Source organism: Microtus ochrogaster, chromosome 18 (genome assembly GCF_000317375.1).
Source record: "Microtus ochrogaster isolate Prairie Vole_2 chromosome 18, MicOch1.0, whole genome shotgun sequence".
Taxonomy (NCBI): domain Eukaryota; kingdom Metazoa; phylum Chordata; class Mammalia; order Rodentia; family Cricetidae; genus Microtus; species Microtus ochrogaster.
The window spans coordinates 43809137-43829052 of record NC_022020.1 but is presented as its reverse complement, the minus strand read 5'-3'; the positions used below and the strand labels follow the sequence as shown (position 1 = coordinate 43829052).

Below are 19916 nucleotides of genomic sequence, written 5' to 3'. Positions count from 1 at the left end.
ATATATATATATATATAAAAGATTACAGCCTCTGCTCCAGTGTGGAGACAGTGGCACAGAGAGCCTGACCTCTGACCTCATGTCTTTTTTTCTATTTTTCCTGACTGTTTCCCCACCTGGTAAGGAGCCGAAGGACTAGAGAACCTGAAGGACAGATGCAGAGCCAATGCCTTTCCTGGAAAAGAGTAAAGGGAAGGAAGCAGGGGAAGGGGGCAGGGGTGGGAAGCGCCAGATAAAAAGGGAAGTCTCGGTCAGAAGGAACTGAATTCCACTCCCGCTTCTCCGAGGCCAGCCTGGGGTCTGGACCTGTGATAGCAACATCAGTTGTCAACAGCAAAAAGGGCAGGAGCAAAGACTTTGCTCAGGAAGCCTTAGCTCTTCACGATAGAGGAGTCTCTTTGACTCAGATCATAATCTTTCTTTTCTCTCTCCCCCACCCTGCTTCATGAACTTCGTCTTTCATCTTTACCAAAATTCAGATCTGATATGCAGGAACTGCTGCATGTTGGTAGCTTTCTTGGTGGGGGATGAAAATTTGCAACCCTGTGAGAATTTACCCTAATTATTTTGAGGTAAACACTCTCACTGGTTGATGAAACATGTATGTGGCCCCCTCCCCACATTCATCTGATGGCTATAGATCATGAAACAAATGCTTAAGTTGGTAGCTTTTCCAGAATTATGGCTTCTCAAGTTCCTGGACCAGTTCCAAGTGGATCTTACCATCCACCAAGTCATCTGTCTGACAGAGAGTGTGGGATGCTTGGTTTCTCATAAACCAAACCAAACCCATTTCTAAGGATTAATTAGCCTTGCGTTCTGTATCAGGTTTGACTGTGGTTCTAGTCTACAGCATCACCAACAGAGGAAAGTGACGTCATAAGGGAATTGTGGGCTCATGTTTCAATTTAAAAGAAGATTGTTACCATGGAAGATGGTGTCATTTGGAAGCCTCATTAGTAACTTTTAAATGATGACTGTCTCAGAGTGTCTATTGCTGCAATGAAACACCATGACCAACAAGCAAGTTGGAAAGGAAAGGGTTAACTTGGCTTACACTTCAGCATTACTATTTATCAGGGAGGGAAGTCAGGACAGGAATTCAAACAGGGCAGGAGCTGATGCAGAGGCCATGCAGGGGTGTTTCTTACTGGTTTGCTTCCCATGCTCAGCCTGCTTTGTTATAGAACCCAGAATCATCAGTCCAAGGATGGCACCACCCACCTGGACTGGTTCCTCCCCCCCAATGCTCACTAATTGAGAACATGCCTTCCAGTTGGATCTCATGGAGGCATTTTCTCAGCTGAGGCTCCTTCCTCTCTGATGATTCTAGCTTGTGTCAAGCTAACATACAAAGCCAGCCAGTACAACTGACCCCTCGTCAACTTGACACACAAATACAACACTATTAAGCCACAACTGTTCCATTCTTATCCATCCTCAAGATTTTTAAATCACTTTAAAGGTCCCACAGCCTTTACGAATTCAAACACATTAAAATTCCAGTTCCTTAAAAAAAAAAAAAAAAAGCCAATCTCTAAAAATCCAAAGTCTTAGCCAGGTGGTGATGGCTCACACCTTTATTCCCAGCACTCAGGAGGCAGAGGCAGGTGAATCTTTGTGAGTTCGAGGCCAGACTGGTCTACAAGAGCTAGTTCCAGGACAGGCTCCAAAGCTACAGAGAAACCCTGTCTCAAAAAAAAACCAAACAAAATCCAAAGTCTTTAAAATCCAGGTCTCTCCACTGTGGGCTCCAGTAAAATACTTTCTTTAAGAGGAAACAATCAGGGCACAGTCACGAGCAAACCAAAGCAAAACAAAATTCCAGCCGTCCAATGTCTGGGATCCTCTCACCATCTTCTGGGTCCTCCAAACGGCTTGGGGTCACTTCTCCAGCTCTGCTCTCCTCGGCATACACAGCTCGTCTTCTAGGCTCCGGCTGGCGCCACTCCACCGCTGCTGCTGATCATGGTGGTCACCCCATGGTGCTGGCATCTCCAAAATGCTGGGTTCTTCTGCTGTAACTGGGCTGCGCTTTCACCAAAAGCCTCTCATAGAATCTTTTCATGTGGCCAAGCCTCAACTTCTTTCTATGACCTGGGCCTTCAACTTCCACTGAAGCTGCGTCTTCACCAATGGCCTCTCCTGACCTCTCACAGTGCCAAGCTTCAGCTGCTCTCCATGACCCCTTCATGCCTCCAAAACCAGTACTACCTGCATGATTCCTACACATTCTCAAGTCAAGCTGCCAGCATGAGGGGCAACCTTGGTCACCTCTGGAACACAGCTTCTCTGTGCTCTGGGGAAGCACTTCTCAGAAGATTTCACCTCAGTTGATGTTGGTCTCTTTTTAATCACCATCAATTTCTTAGCTCCAGCTGAGCAGCATCCAGTGTCCCAGTAAAACAAATTTTTGCTTTAGTAGATATACTTGTCATGTACAGCTGATTCTTTAGCCCCAGCTGACCAGAACCACAGAGTCTTAATTCAAAATAACAAATGGCACTGATAGACTCTCTAAACTTCCCTCTGAAACTTCTCAAGCCAGGAATCCATCTTCTGCACTGCTCTCAATGTTCTTATCCCCCAAGTGCCCATGGAACACCCCACAGAGCTCTTAATGCTCGCTGGCTTTTCTAGCCCAAAGTCCTTCCACAGTCTCCCAAAGACATGGTCAGGTCTGTCACAGCAACATCCCCACTACACTGGTACCAATTTGTCTTAGGGTTTCTATTGCTGCAACAAAACACCATTGCCAAAATCAAGTTAAGGAGAAAAGGGTCAGCATTGCTGTTCATCACTGAAGGAATGCAGGACAGGAACTCAGCCCTGGCAGAAACCTGGAGGCAGGAGCTGATGCAGAGGCCATGGAACGGTGCTGCTTACTGGCTTGCTTCACATGGCTTGCTCAGCCTGCTTTCTTATAGAACCCAGAACCATTAGCCCAGGGATGGTACCACCCACTGTGGGCTGGACCTTCCCCCGCTGAGGAATGGGGAAAACTGAGAAAATGCCTTCCATTTGGATCTCATGGTGGTATTTCCTCAGCTGGGGCTCCTTCGTCTCTGATAACTCTAGCTTGTGTCAAGTTGGCACACAAAACCAGCCAGTACAATGGCCTACACCAAATTCTTGGTATGCTCATTCTTATTTCAATTCTGCTCAAAAACAAATTTAGTTTAGATTACATATTGAGCGGTTGGGAAATTGCCAAGTCAGGCATGGTTGATACTCACAACAAACTTGTACTTTGGAAGTTCTGTCCATACATAAATTCTGGGCTTTGGTTGTACATAAAAATAAGAAAAAGTTAGTAGTTACTCTAACACTTTTATGTTGATTCATAATATATCATTCTGTACCTTTGGGCTATTTTTTTCTTCTCTTTGATTAAGACTTGGTTTTCCCAGGGAAGAGCACACCGATTGGTTATCCAATACCAAATCACCCACCTTGAAAACATACATACAAGTAACACCATATGGACTGAGCAGGGGTTCTGTGGAGGAACATACTTGAATATGCAGACACATACATACACGCAGTAACAACTAACGAAAGACGAGACCATGAATTTGAAGGCGATCAGTGAGAGTACTATAGGAAAATTTTAAGAAGAGAAAGAGAAGGGAGAAATATAGTCGTAAGCTCAAAAACTTTTTGAAAAGTTATAAAAATTTAAAAAAAAAATTAAATTAGTAAGCGGCCACCCTAACCTGTTCCTGTTTGCTCTCAAATAACGTTGACCTCAAACAAAAGCAGGAGAGATTGTATAAAGTCCATACCTCCCATGCTTTACGTTGCTACAAACAGGGTCTGGCCGCAAGGACACCTGCATTCACATTGTGTTTCATTAGGTCTATCTCAAGGTTACGTCTGTGGTCTCTGCCATTTTGATGTAGGACACTGACAGACTTCTGTAAGTGTTTGATGAACCTCAAGGTTCCACCCACTTGAATCACATGTATGCACACTTTTGCATATAATTTTAGGATGAGTTCCATTACAGTGTCAGAGCTAATTGTAAATCCTTTGTTCGAAAGGAATATTATATTTTATATGCTTTGAATTTTTATGTAAAATAAACACAGTTCTGGACAAACATATCAATATGATTTGGGTAATATAATCATAAATTATGCAGGTGAGTAAACAAGCAATCTTTTCTTCTGCAGGAAATGGTCCACACGCAAAAGAAGAAAATAATTTTCTCTTTCTGCTCAGTAAACAGCACACCTTCCAAACCACGCTTGGTTTTTCAAACGAAAACTGGCCAATCACCCATGTCAACCTTCTTGCCCACAGACTGAAGACTTTCCTAGTGAGGCTATGTTCTCTTCACAATGAGGCGAGGAATGAAACAGAGCAAAATTTCCTGCTACGGAAAACTTCATTTATTTAAAATATAAAGGACACAGAGACAAGTAGGTAGCTATTAAATGAGTGTGGAGTTTCTACTTCCGAGGCAGGGTTTCTCTATGTAGCCCTGGCTGTCCTGGAACTCACTGCTTAGATCAGGCTAGCCTCGAACTCTGAGATTCACCTCCCTCTGCCTCCCAAGTGCTGGGATTAAAGGTGTGTGCCATCACCTCCTGACTCTGGAGTTTTGACTTTATATGATGAGAAATTTCAGGGTACTTGCGACAGTGAGAGTTTTGATTAACACTGGTGAGCTAGTCAATTCAAAGTTAATCCCAATGGTAACATCTGTACGTATTTAACAAAATTCAGGAAGAAAATGAAAGCAGACCTCTAACACCAGCCCATAAAACATGAGAAGTCTGTTTTAAAATAAATTCAACTGTCCTATACCTACTTCAAAAGACTGCTGTCAGAATCAAGGAGAGAAAAAGAAGATGCAACACGATAAAAGCTACACAAGATTAAAAGGAAAAAAATTCAAATATTCTTGGGGTCAGGGGGATTTGATTTCTCTAATTAAAATTATCCAAAACACATCATTCGCCTTGAATGGTTAAGATATTTGGGAGACGGAATCTTTTTCACACATCACACAAAAGTTTACATTTTGAGTACATGGGCATATTAACCAGCAATTCATTCCCCTACTAAATGTCACTATTTGAGGAAATAGACATGACTATAGAAAGGACAGTCGTCAGGTCACTATGCTGGTGAGATCATACAACTGTGTGCCCAAGATGTCTGTAACTTTCCAGTTAGTTTTGTTGTATAAATTACTATATTCTGTATACTGACAGTGTTCAGAGGGTGACAAATGTTTTTCTGCCAATGGTGTTTAGATTATAAATATATAAACATTTTTAAAATGTTCAAGAAAGTGAACTTCCACTGATAAGAATGTCCATACTCCAACAATGCTGTTCCCCAAATCCAGCAAGGAAATCCTTAGTTGAACTTGGTGAATAATGAGAAAGTTTTTTCTCCTAAGCCTGGCATCTGAACAGACTCTCTCTCCTTTTCAAAACCAAGATCAGAAGGAGAAATGGGTTATGCACCCTTTTGTATCAGATAAAAGCTCAGCAACAATTTCCATAGAGCATTCCAGGCTGATAAGGCAGGCAGAGGACAGGCACAAAAGCTCATTTTTTTCGCTGTAAATTTCCACTTCTATCAAAGTCTCCCAGTCCACTACTTCTAAGAGGCAGGCAGAAGAATACTAACAGGAAATACAGCCCACACAAATGTAGCTTCTGGTGAGCCTCAGTTTCCTCGCTTGAGGAATGAAGCTCTAGCATCCCTTCACCTTCAGCCCAGGGCGGACATCCCCCATACTGCTTGGCCACTTTTGTCTCCCCATGTATTTGGAGAGTTTCTCATCTGACTAATTCTAGGTCTCTGAAGGAGAAGCTAAGGCCTCTCAAATTTCCTTTGCAGCAAGATTTAGTAGGGTAACACAAATCCACCCTGTCAGACACATCCTCTTGAGACTCCAGTGTGGCTGGGTTGTTGAGAAAAGATGGCAAGCAGACTAGAAGATGGTTAGCGAGGCAGGGGCAGGCTGCTTCCAGAGGTGGCAGTGACATCAACATTGGGGGTATATTCTATACTCAGGCAAAGTGACAAGCAATGCTGGGGCCCTGCCTAGAGGCAGAAGTCCCAGGCTTGTCATGAGACTGCAGAGTCATGGACACAATTCCCAGGCTGGATTTTCTGACTTTGCTAACGAACCTTCAGAACACCAGATTATCTTCAATAACCCATTTCCTCTTCATTATAGCAAAAAGGAGCCTGTTGCTATCGAAATAAATGTGCCTAGTGTGAGGTCTTTGAAATAAGTGTCACTCATTTGTGTGACTTCACATCACTGATTGTTTTGAACTCCCATTTCTCATCCGTGAAAAAGAGAGGCAATACCTCCAGGCCAGGACTTCCATGATGACCCACAGTGGTAAGCAAGATGGCAACCATTAATAATGAAAGCTCTGAAGCTGGCGTTTCTGGGATGTAGCTTCTGGAGCTCACAGCTCCAGCAGAGGCTAGGGGATGGTAATCAGGACACAAGGCTTGCAGAATGTGGTGATTATGGTACCATGGACCTGTGTGATCTGACCTTCTTCAGACAGCAAAAGAAAGCACCATGAATGAGCAAATGTTTAGAACTGCAACTTTTGGGGAGAGGGGGGGTAGGACCTGATAGACACACAGCCTGTCTCTTCTCCCGTCACCCAGTAGCCTCAACCCATTTCTTCATTGATTGATTGATTGATTGACATGTTCTCTGGGCCAACTATGGAAATGGGGGAGGTAGAGAGAAGAGACAGTGAACAGTGGGCTGTGGACAAACAATCAGGTTTTCAGGAAATTGTGCAGAAACAACCTGGGGGAAGCTATCCTGCAAGATGGAAATGTGTGCTCAAGGAAGACAGGAAGAAATATTAATTTTAAAGAAGCTTTACCACCACCCCCTTCGCTGTTTAATTCCTATGACCCCAGCTTTCATGTCTCAGAGAGTTCAATGGACCCAATTAGAACATTGTTTCTTTTCTGAACAGTTACATTTGTAAAAATTGATACTTCATGACTTGGCAGTAAACAAAGAACAAGCTTCAATATATTTGCTTAGAAAAATTAAACAAACTTAATTCTGTCTTGCAGGGTTTTTTTTTTGTTGTTTTTTGTTTTTGTTTTACATCAGGCTCTTTGGTACCTTTTAAAATTTTAAGACAAAATTGGAATCTTCGTGGCCTTACTTTTCCTGTGTTGGAAACATTTCTCTGTTTGGTGATTCTGTCAATTATTTTATATCATTGTTAATTATTTCCAGCCATATTTTAAAAAATAAAAAGAAGAATTTCCACCCAGTGCTCTGGAATGCACAGGGGCAGGCGGATGCAGGTAGGACAGACCTGAATAGGGCTATATCATAAGGGGGAGGGAACATGGCTGTGGTGGCTGAAGAACTGTCTGGACCTGCGAAAGCTGCCCTGCAATCAAAGTCGGTTTTCAGACGCACATAAAGGATGAAGAGGAGGAAACCTAGGGTGGTCTTGGTGTCGTGTTTGTCAGACTGATGTCTTCTGTGGTCATGAATTTATTATGAAAAGGATAGTGGGCAATAACCATTGGGAACAATAAAAGTGACCCGGAGGAGGCCGGGTCAGTTTACTGAGAGCAAAACCAAAGTCACTTTAGATCCCTCCGTGTGTGCTAGCCCAACACTGCCTGTGTTTTCCCAGCACACTGAAGAAGAGCTCTACCCCATTCCTGCTATCTATCCCAACTGCTGCTGAAATTGCCTTCGAACTGTTGAGGGCTCCCAATTGCCTAGATTGTTACATAGGACAAACTGTAGCAAACTGTTCCTTTTCCAGCATTTCAGACTTGAAGCTCAGTCAGACATTTTTCAGACGCAGAGTGTAGCCTGTATGAAGTTGAGCTGTGATGTGAATGGCAGAGCAGATTATCTTCTATGCAACATCAACAAATGAAGGGCATTTCACAAGTTGAAAAAAAAATAAATGGTCATGACAAATTGTCTGGGTTTTGCTACATCCTTTGGATGTGATTTTTAAAATTGTAAGTGATGCAGCAACTACTGAACTGCAAGCAGAAATGAACACAGTCTACAGGGGAAGACAAGCAGAAATAGTTCTGTGCTTTTTGTGTGTCTAAAGAATTAGTTTGGGGCTGGAGAAACACTTGCTGTTCCTGCAGAGAACTGGTATTTAGTCACAAGCACCACATGGTGGCTCACAACCACCCAAAACTCCACTTCAGGGGAACTCATCCTCTTTTGCCTCCGCAGGCACCGGACACACAGGTGGTGCACATATACACACATACGCAAACCACCCATACACATGAAATAAAATAGAACTAAAGTTGTTTTTTTTTTTTAAAAAAAAGAACCAGTTCTGATCCTACAGCCACTAAATTGCATTACTAAAGTTGTGTAAATAATTACACGAAAAACATGTTTATAATGTAGCAAAAACATGTGTTCTTATAAGGCAAGGAATAAGAGTTGAAATTTCTTAATGTGTTTTTGATAAACTATGGTATTATTTAAGTGTTTGAGTACACCTTCTGTATTGTTTATTCCCACAGTTTAAGAATTCTATTTAAAAGCAATTTTGGAAGATTACCAGGTGAAATTTTTAAGAAAGTAACTTTTTGAACTATAGCCAGATGCTCAACAAGCAAACGATATGGCTTTTAAAATATACCAGGAAGAAAACAGAAATGTAAATGATAGAGAAGTCTAGACAGACAATTCATCGAAATGGGTTTGAAACCATCTTCATCTTCAGCTCCTCTCTACTGCCAACAGTGTGTGGCATATCCCGGAAGGCATTAACGGGGAGCCACCACTCTATTGATCTGCTTCAGATTCTGTTGAAGTCAGTTCAGTTTTTTAAAAAAAAAAAAATCCAGAATTTTCCCAAAAGTTTTGCACAAAAGAAGAATGCTGACCCAGAGGAAACATCTCCAAAGTTTTAGAAAAACCAAAAGATGCATGTAGAAGCGGAGGTTACCTGACACCAGCCACCATTTCCCGAAAGATGCCCTGACCAAACGCAGCTCTCCAATTCTTGAAACTGCTTGTTTCTTTTTCCTTTTTTTTTCTTTTCTTCTTCTTTTTTGTTTTGTTTTGTTTTGTTTCCTGAGATGTGTTTTAAGTAGAAAATTTTCTCCAGGTTCTGGCAACTTAGTCCATCATACAAGAATGCAATGTATCTTGTTAATTTTTTTTATTGATTAATTTTTTATTGTGTCAAAGTGAAGGGAATTTGGCTATATTAGGCTAAATAAAATGAATCATGTATTTAAATTAAACTTTTAAGACTTGAAATTGGTTAACAGAAAATTTAAACTAGAAGAGTTTGAATTTCCTGAACAGCTTACAGTTTGTTTCTCTTGGATGGTGGTAAGCTTAGAAAACAATGCCGAGAGTGGAATTACCCATATACATGGAATAAACATCGAGTCTCCAGATCACAGTTCTCTATGGATGTTCTCAACTCATGAATCCAAACAAAAGCAATAAAAGACACTCTCACACAGAGTAAGTGATGTCATGTGCTGTTTGGGGACAAGAATGTAGACTTTTCTGTTTTGTCAAGAGGGTGTGTAATAGAGTTTCCCCATCTTTTGATAATGAATGGACGCCAAAATTTTCACTTGACACAGAGATGTTCTAAGTTTAAATTTTACTTTATCAAAGTATCTATTTTTTTCCCCTAGATTCCTCTGGAAATGGCTGAATAACAAGGAAGAGGAGAAGGAGGAGGAGGAAGAAGAAGAAGAAGGAGGAGGATTGATGTGATTTAGGTAGACAGATGGTGGCGTCACAGCTCTCTGGATAAGAACTTGAGTGGTTTGAAAACCTGCATGCACTCCACAGTTTGCTTTCTTCATTTGCTCTGAATCACAAACCAGTTCTACCACTTGGACCTTTGAAATCTCAGAAGGACACGTGGCACTTTAACAAGGAAAATTACTGTGGATAACTTTCTTTCTCCAGCCTTTTTTAACAGGAAAGGACAGCCAGAACACCCGTGGAAGTCAACCCACTCTCCACAGAAGAGGAGACCCACTGGGGTTCAGGTCATGGTCCACAGGGACCTACTGCAAGATGACTGATTGTAAGTAGTTCTGGCCCCTCCAGGAAGAAGGCTGTTACAGAGTCACAGCATTTGAGCCAAGTAAAAGTAACCAAGCAACAAAGAGCAAACAGGACTTAATTCCATTAATGTTTTAATCCCAAAAATGTTTTCAGATCACATTTAATTTAAAAATGCCTTACAGTTTAATTTCCCTTTGTATGAAGTTATGATTCAATCAATAAAAATTTTCTTTCTTTTTTTTTTTTTCTAACTGAAGAGAATGAAGGATGCAGGTACGGAATGACATACTCAGAAGAGTAATCCAGGAATTTATCAAGCGTATTTAGTTTATAAGGCCTAGAACAAAGTTCCAGAGTCTAAAAATGAACTAACAATTTCCCACAGCATGGTGGAAGTTGACAATGGGAGTCTAGACTCTTAGATGTCAGTACCACGAGGATGGGAGAGGCAGAAAGAGAGCACACTCTTGGTATCATTTCTCTGTGGATCCCCTGGAGCTGAAGGTACAAGGAGCCACCTCACCTGGGTGCTGGGAAACCAACCCCATCCTCTGCAAGAGCAGCAATTGCACCTAAGCATTACGCCATCTCTCTAGCCCTATATATAAAAACTTCAGATTTAAAGATATTATGTTGCAATAAATAGCACAAATAATTTTTCTGTCACTTATTTTGAATATTTCTAACTGCTCCTTAAATAGATTGAAAGAGTGGAAGGTGATGAGGGAATTTCCAGAAACTAACTTATCTTGTCATCATATGTGTTTATTCGTGCACAGCTTTGAGAAGTCAGCTCTTTGAAGCCACCAACTAGACAACCTTGGAGAATCCTTTGGTTTCTTTAGCCCTCACTGAGTAGAGATAACGGCTCACTAATCAGAATTATAAAACATGCTTTAAATTAGCCAATTTTCTCTGTTAGCTGATTGAACATAAACACCTCAGCTCTCATTGAGAGGTTCTGGCTCTTATCACCAGCAGCTAGTTTCAATTTAACTAACTTATTAAGATAAATTAGGCCAATGAGCTCCCATCCGCCTGCAGAGGCTGAGGGCGACCCTGTCTATGCCTTGCCTTGAAGTCTCTTATCCTTAACCGTCTGCCTCAGGGCTCACCAGCTCTCTCACAACCTCTCCTCAAGATTGCAGTGCTCCTCACCAAAGGCCACTCGTCCCCTGTCCCCTTCGGGAGAGCAGGGTTGGATAACGTCCTAATGCTTCTACTTGGGGAGGATTGGCTCTCTTGAGGAAATCTTTGCCAACTTTCAATTTTCTTCAGCAACAGAAGTGTGTTCTCAAATCAGGTTGACTGATTCTGCCGTCCCCAGAGACACTTCCCCTTACTCCACCTGCTTCAGAAGAGGAGCAAGTTAGATGTGGAGTTGGGTCTTATCTAAAGCATTAACACAGAGGAACCCTCAGTCCCCCAGAAGCAACTTCTCTCCTGCTTCTGTCCGTACAACTGTCTCAACACCGCCGCTTTCACAGAAAATAACACGTCTGCACTTCGCAACACTAGTGTCCTTCACCCCCAAAGAATACCAGTTATTTGGAACTTTTTGTCATTTGAAGGAAGCAAATGATGGAAAAATATGGCCTGGGCACCTGATGGAACCATTTCGCAGACAATCCACTGCTGCCATTTGTAAAGGTCCTTTGCTCCACTGAACCCTCCTGGGGGAACTCTGAAAAACATTCTGTGTGTAAACAATCTGTTCCAAAGACACATGTTTTCTAAATTTCTTTGCTTGTTGACATTTAAAAAAAATGAAAACATACTTGCGTGAAGACAGAACCTTCTGGTTCTTATACATTTACTCTACCAAAGAAATGAACAATGAAATAGGTCATCTCCAAAGGCCTAGGAAGGAGCATTTCCTTTCCAGTTCTTTGTCCGCCTTCATTTTAAACTGTCTTTTTCACGGCCATGATTCCCAAATTAAACAGAACTGATTATTAAGATGAGATGCTAATGCTTTCCTTTTTCTTTTCTTCCTTCCTTCTTTCCTTTGCCTCTCAACAGTATTTCTTTTCTCAGGCTGAATTCTGGTCCTACAACTCTATCTTGGTTTTGAGTTGAAGTTCCTGTCCATCTAAACATGGCTGAAATGTCCCCCAGGCTCCTCACGCAATCTTAGGTCTTCACCCTGTGATGTAGTTTTGGACCACGTGATTTCATTCTCCAGCCCAGTGGCAGAAGCAATGCTGACTGCTGGATGAAGCACTTCTCATGGACAATCTGTCCCCTCTTTTCTGTGGCTATTGGAAGTGTGTGCTCAGCTGAATCATCGGCCCAGGGGGCCTTTGGCACTCTTCTGAATCCCTCTGTCCAGGACGTTGGATGGGTTTTGTGGTGAGGAAATACCATTACTTAAATAAACAAAACACTAAAACATCAATCATTTGCAATAGATAACTTTCAAAGCTTTAATGTTAAATTAAATGAAAACAAACTGGCATTTCAATCTTGCTTCATAGTAACTCAAAGATGAAGCTACCAATTCGAAAGATACCGTCATGCTTGCTTTTCTACGCACTACTCAATTCAAAATTGCTGTATAGTGCATTCTGTATAGAATCCAGGCTAGAGAATCTAGACCCAGTGAAGTGAGACGAGTGTGGGGGCAGAGCTGGAGCTCGGGATAGGAGAGAACGTGGGGAACCAGCTGCTTCCAGATGACGAGAGCTCAGTGGGCAAGCCACTACGCAGAAGACGGAACAATGACCGGCAACTCTAACTAACATCCCACTTCCAGGATCTGGGGAGGAAATAACACCCGTCTACTCCAGTTGTCTCTCTCAGTGGAAGTTGGGTTTTATGTGCTGTTTGTTGATTTTAAAGAATTCTTTGAAAGTTTTCCTTGTATCTGTTTATTGTACACAGTTGCATATTATGTAGGAGTACTGTTCTACATGGATACAGCATCCATGTCAAGCATTCCCCACCACGCTTCTTAACCCTCTGCTGGCTACATGGATACAGCATCCATGTCAAGCATTCCCCACCATGCTTCTTAACCTTCTGCTGGCTACACGGATACAGCGTCCATGTCAAGCATTCCCCACCATGCTTCTTAACCCTCTGCCTGCTTGCTTTTCTGTTGCTGTGAGCAGAAGCCACTTGGCTGCCATGTCCCAACCATAGTCTCTCGGTGAAGGAGGCCAGGGAATGCGTACGTGCAAGCAGGAACCTAGGAGGAGGAATCAAGCACAGACCATGGAGGAACTGTTTACTCGTTTCCTCGGCTACCCCTCTAGGATAACATAGGACCAGCTCCTGCTCAGGCTGACTCTGCTCAAGGTGAGTTAGGCCCTCCCATCAATCATTATTCTGGCCAATCCGATGGAGGCAACCCCTCAACTGAGGCTCCCTCTTTTCAGGTAACTCTAGCTTGTGTCTTTTGACAAAATCTAACTAATACACCTCTCCTTTTTCACTCCCCTGCGTATTTGTGTTCTTTTGTGGGAAAATGTTTTAGATCAAATATAGGTTTATCACCATGGCTTGTTTTAATGAAATATCTCATTTGCTTCATGTTTACAAAGGTATTCACTAAAACGTCAAAAAAGACTTCTCTGAGTGGTTAACAAGAGTTCGTTTCTCTTCCTGATTTCCCTCTTTCCCACAATCCAGAAACAATCCAAATGTCTCTCGAGGGAAAAATGGATAAAGAAAATGTGGTACATTTACACAGCAGAAAACTATTTGGTGGCAAAAAAACAATGGCATCTTTAAATTTGCAAACAAATGGATGGAACCAGAAAAAAAAAATCCCGAGTGAGATAACCCAGACCAGAAAAGAAAACTATAGTCTGTCGTAAGTGGAAACCAGACACACACACACCTAGACAAGAATAACCAGCCTACAGTCCACGACCCCAGAAAAGCTAGAACCCTCTTCCAGAAACAAATGGAAGCAGATGCAGAGATCCACAACTAACCACCAGGCCGAGCTCCAGGCAGAGAGGGAGGGGCGATAGTATGAACAAAGGAGTCAAGACAAGACCATGATGCCATGATGAGGAAACCCGCAGGATCAGCTGACCCAAACTTGTAGAAGGTCACTGACTCCTGACTGACAACTGGGAAGCCTGCATAGGACCGAAATAGGCCCCCTGAGTACAGGTGACAGTGGTGTGGCTTGAGCAGTGTATGGGGCCACTGGCAGTGGGACCAGGATCTAACTCTACTGCATGAACTGACTTCATGGAGCCTGTTCTCTAGGGAGAGATACCTTGCTCAGCCTAGGCATGGGGGGAACCACAGAATTGGTCCTGCTTCAACAAGGTGATGGGACAGACTTAGTTGACTTCCCAGGGGAGGTCTTAACCTCTCTGAGGAACAGATAGGGGTAGGGTGGGGGGAAAGGGGAGGAGCAGGAGGAGAGGAAGGAGGAACTGGGGTTGGTATGTAAAAATAAATAAAGTTTAAAAAGACATTAACTCTTCTTACGAATTTTCACTTGCAAAATCTCCCTCATTAGCTGACCAGTAACTTTGATTTTGTGACCTTGTTAAGTTAGGGTGAAAACAAACTGAGTTAGAGAGAGAGAGAGAGAGAGAGAGAGAGAGAGAGAGAGAGAGAGAGAGAGAGAGAGCTGTCCACAGAGGTCTGATAAAAGATGGCGCTGATGGAAAGAAGGCAATGGAGCCCCAGCTCATTTCAAAGGCAGCTTGGCAAGTCGGCCATCACAACTGAATGGTTCAAGCCACAGCTCAGAAGCCCCGCATCAAGTTGTCACGGAAAATCTGTCTCTGAATTTGAGGCAACTGCTTCCAACGGAAGGGAATTCCTGAAGAGAAACTCAGCTATCAGACAAATGAACTCATAATGGATCTTAGACCTAATTATAAAACCCCAAACTATGAAACCCTTAGACAAAATCTTGGGAACAAATATCTGTGCCTTTGGGCAAAGATTCCTTAGATGAGATACCAAAAGCATGAACCATGAAAGTAGCCATTATTAAATTAGAATTCACCAAATTGAAAACTTCTGCTCTTCTGAAAACACTGTTAATTGAACAAAGAGAATGAGCCAAGGCTGGAGAAAGAATTGTCAGAATGACAAAATAAAGAAATCTCAATACCAAATGATGAGAAGCAAGCAATACAACATACAAGTGAACAAAATGTTTAAATGCCAGATAGAAAGATGATACGTAAAACAATTAACATCACTTGTTACTTAAGGAGATGCAAGTTAAAAACCACAATGAAGTATAATTTCAATATCTAAAAAACAAAAATTAAAAGGGCTAACTTTACCAGGTTTGGAAACAATGTACAGGCATAGAAATTTCTCATGCCTCTGGTGAAGGTGCAAAAATGCCAGCAACTGCTTTGCAAAACAATTGAGCAGCTAAGCAAAATAAGCCAGAGCTACATCATCTGACTCAACTATTCCACTCCTAGGTATTTGCCCAAGAGGGGGGCGGGGAATCATTTCCATACAAAGACTGGAATGCTCATGTGATTCAACCATTCCTGTCCTAGGAGTTCACCCAAAAGAAATGAAACCATATGTGCATACAAAGAACCAGCCATGACCATCCCTAGCGTCATTTGCAAGAACCCAAACCTAGAAATAACCCAAACATCAGTCGACAGGCAAAAAGATAAACACAGATGCACATCCCACACAAAGGAATCTGAGTCCACAGTAAGAATGTCCTGCTGACATATTGAAACACTAACGGACCACAAGGTAACTTTTTTTTTTTTCTGAGCCAAAGAGTTTGATGGAAAGGGTACCTACTTTGCAGCTTCCTGTATATGAAGCTCGGGGAAATGCTGGGGGTGGAGGGGGGGTTTACTAGAGACAGAGTTTTAGGGTTGGTGGACAGTTCTATGATCCTAGTTGAGAGGACGGCCTCACATGGCCAACTGTGCACCAAAACCTGTGCTCTTTACATTTCTCAGTTATGACTCTGGAAGAGAAACTGGAAGGGAGAAAGAAAGGGAAGAAGGAGGCAGGCAGAGCAAATGTCCTGAGTTATTACTTTTTCCTTATTAAAGTGGAAAACTTTGAAATCTAGCCCATTTTCTAGAATCCTGGCAAATCTTTCTATTTTAATATACATAGAACTACAGGTCTGTGTGTTGCTCTCATTTGAAGAATAAAAGGGCCTTGAAATCCCTTGAACAATGTTCCTTCAAAGTGCAGGGGCCTGTTGATACCTTGATTCATTAATGATTTGAACTTCTGCTCATCAAAGGGAGGGATCTTATAAAAGATCTCATTGTAGAAAGTGAAATTTTGGAGGAAGTGGGAAACTGGCTGCTGCTGCTGCTCTCAGACCAACTGTTACAGGAAGCCCAGAGCCAACGACTTGACATGACTTAGAGCATCTCTTCCTGTCTTCACTCAATGCAGGTTCCTTTAGATAACTTCAGGTCATCTTGTAAACCCAACCATAGAAATTAAAAACCCCAAAGATCTTTTGTGTCTTTGACACTAAACTAATGATTCTTTAATGAAGTTGTCACTGAATTATAGCTGGGAAGTGAAATAGATTTGTGATAATCTTAGTGTGCCTAAACCCACAGTCATATTCTGGCTTCTGGGTGTGCCTCTCTATTAGTATTCCCCACTGCCAGGATTCTCAAGACTAACTGGAGGAGAACAATCCCAAACATTTTTAGGCCAACCCTCTGTACGATAAAATTCTTATTTCCTAAACAGCTTGAAACAAGATAATTTACATCCTCCAGTGTTTTCTGTCAGGTGATAAAATGGAGCAAAGACATTTTACTTCTCTTCTCTTGCTTTTCTATAACATCTTGATTGTTTAACTGGCTCAAAGGAATAGTTTGAGATACATGGTGGCCTCCTGGTAGCCTAGAAGTGAATCAACCTCCCATTAGATGGTCCTGTAATGTCCCTATCAAATGCGAACACATTCTACTTCACCATTCACACCTGTAAGCTCCTTGAGCCTCCCCGAATCACCATTTCTTAATAGTTAAGAACTATTAATGGTGATGGTTTTGGACTCCATTCATGTGATGCTGTAGCAGTATGAGGGGCACACCCAGCTCTAGGTCTGCGCCTTAGCTCTTAATTGTTATTTCAAATGATAATTGACAGAGTGTCATTTAGATGTCTGAAATTGGGTTACAGATTTGAGGAGACTAATAAATAAAGTCCGTGTTTTTCTGAATTCACAGCTCACCAAAGGATGTGGAACTTAAAATCTTTAAAAGGACAGTCCCCTAAAAGCAAAGAAGAGCCACATGTCCATGTCAGTGTGACCGACAGGTAGAGTATGTGCCGATATGCCTGCATGGACCTCACACAACTGAAAGATTTCATCCTTCTTATCACCTTCTTTTCCCTGCCCAAACTAAAACGAATGACATAATAGATGCATCTGAATATCACCCGTGTTTTTTGTGCCTCATGCTACATATGTGTTCTGAGGTATTCTGTCCTAAACTTTCCATGACTTAACAGAACTGTGCGGTAGAGGGGGTAGCAGTAACGATGGATATGCCATGGCCTCTGTGGTCTCTGAGCCCAACTTCCTCCAGCTAAAGGTGTAACCTTCTAGAGATGTAAAAAGACAGGAAGGAAAGCAAAGCTGGCTCCTCCAAGTCCTAGACATCCCAATCACGTCAACTTTAAATTGGAAAGGGATAGATTCTGAACTCTGGGAAGCTAATTGGGAGCCCCAGGCAGAATTCTAATGTGGTCATTGTCCTTATTAGTGTGGATGCTACCAAGGAGATACTGATGGATATACACAGCTAGAGGGAAGGGCAGTGTTCACAGACATTGGGGCCATGAAGTATCCCATTTCTCAGACTCAGAGGTTGCCTTCAAACAGAAAAGCAATAGGGGAGACATTTTTGGCCATATATTCATAAACTGTTGCATTAACTAAAATCAAAATTCATTATTAGGTTTCTTCTACCTAGCTGAAAAAGACAATGTAGAGAGACTATATTTTTAATTAAAACCATTTAATGAACTGAGTTAGATTTTCGCTTAACATTTTCTTTTCTAACAACATTCTTCCTTCTGAAAATGGTTTATAGATTTGAGAGCTAGGCTCAGTTTGTCTAGGACTATAACACTAGAGAATAGAGATGTGTTAATTCTGTTTTTGTAAAGATACATTTACTATTATTTCATGTGTATGAGTGCAGAGTCTATATGCATGTCTGGGTACCATGTACATTCCTGGTACCTATATAGTCCAGAAAAGAACATCAGATTCTTTGGAACTGGAGTTGCAGATGATTGTGAGCCACCATGTGGGTGCTGGAAACTGAACCAGAGTCCTCTACAATAGTAGAAAGTGTTCTTAACCACTGAATCATCCCTCCAGGCCCAGAGGTTAGTATTTTATAATCTTAACTACTTGTGCAAAGGTGATGTCCTGGATGTAGATCTCTCAAAGGAATTTCTGTTCTAAGGCATGGTGCTAGGGAGAGGGCAGGACCACAGGGAGAATCCTGAGAGCACAGATTGTAGGAAGGGGGCAGACTCCTTATCTGCACTGCAGCATGCTGAGTGCTGTAAGTTCAGCAGAATCCTCATTGTTGGGGCGTCAGGTGATGACGTAAGTCACAAAACAATCACACATCAGTTCAGAATTATGTATAATAAAGGGGTTATTTACTTAAGGGGAAAACTTACAGATCACTGTCCTCTGTGCGAACAGAAACAGAGTCTAGCAGCCAGAAGCGGGAGCCAGAAGCAAGAGAGAGCAGGAGCGTTTACAGCTGCTTTTACAGTGTAAGAGACCATGCCCAAGTGGGCTGGTATCTAAAGGCTATTGGCTGAAGGAGCAGAAGGTGCTCCCACGACACTCGTGGTTTTCTAGGTCCTTGCTGAGCTGCTTTCATATCCCGCCCATCTCACCGGAAGTTGACTACTCAAGCCACGCTATCGTCAGTGCTGTAAGTGAAAGGTAAAGCTCACAGAGATGAATGGAACTGGGTACAGCCATACAGCTTAGGGGTGAAAACTAAACCTGGACCTGTGTTTTGAATCCCAAACTTTTACAATATGCCACCCTCTCTAACTCAGAGCTCAGATAGTTTGAGGAAGGCCTTTGAGTAGAGTCTGGAAAGTTCTAAAACTGAACCAGGAGAGGCTGAGGGAAATTTCAGGAAAACTTACGCTTGCATAAAAATAGCATCATCCTATCCTCCAACCCCAAGCCTCACCCAGCTTCCACTTCTCAATGACCACCTAGATTTATCCAAAGACCAGAGAGTGACATGATGGGGTTGGGAAAGAAAGGGCCAGTGTACCCAGTATATGACAGAACCATGGAAGACCTCAGAGGCCAGAAACAACGATTTCAATAGCTTCGAACGAGACCCAAACTGGAATTGAATGCGTTTTAAACCCAAGCTTAACTAAACCAAATAATATGCTCGGTTGAATTTATCTCATGTCTCAACTCAGGACTTCCTCATATATAAACACATGCTTGAAATAGCTCAGGACATTTAAGCTATCGTAGAGCCACAAAGACAATATGACATCAACGACGCGTTAAAATGGGAAAGGCCATACCGTATCCCTTTTAGCTGCCGTCTCTCCTCCCATCTTCTTCCCCAGAAACGTCCTATTCCCTTTCCTTCAGTATCCCATTTGGGAAAGACCATTCTACTATTTGTTTAAAAATATTTACTAATAAGATATGAAAACTGAACTTTATCAAGAAAACTTCAATATTAAATTAAATTACTTTTTTTTTTTTTAACAGGAAAGAAACCAGGCAAGGTTTATTTCTTACCGATGTTCTGGTTTGTGGCCGTGTGTCTGACTGACAACTTCCAAACATCGGCCTACACACCGACCTGGATGACATGCTGAAAGAGAGTAGGAGTTTAGAATTCCAAAATTT

The 19916-nt window shown here is 42.0% G+C and overlaps 1 protein-coding gene across 1 annotated transcript in view; it reads right to left on the bottom strand.

Moving 5' to 3' along the window:
- Positions 1-19916, bottom strand: part of Ccdc192 (coiled-coil domain containing 192) — a 202399-nt gene that overhangs the window by 178056 nt on the left and 4427 nt on the right. The window contains 1 exon segment of the mRNA XM_026783639.1: positions 19806-19881. Within this exon segment, the coding sequence (XP_026639440.1) occupies positions 19806-19881 (76 nt within the window).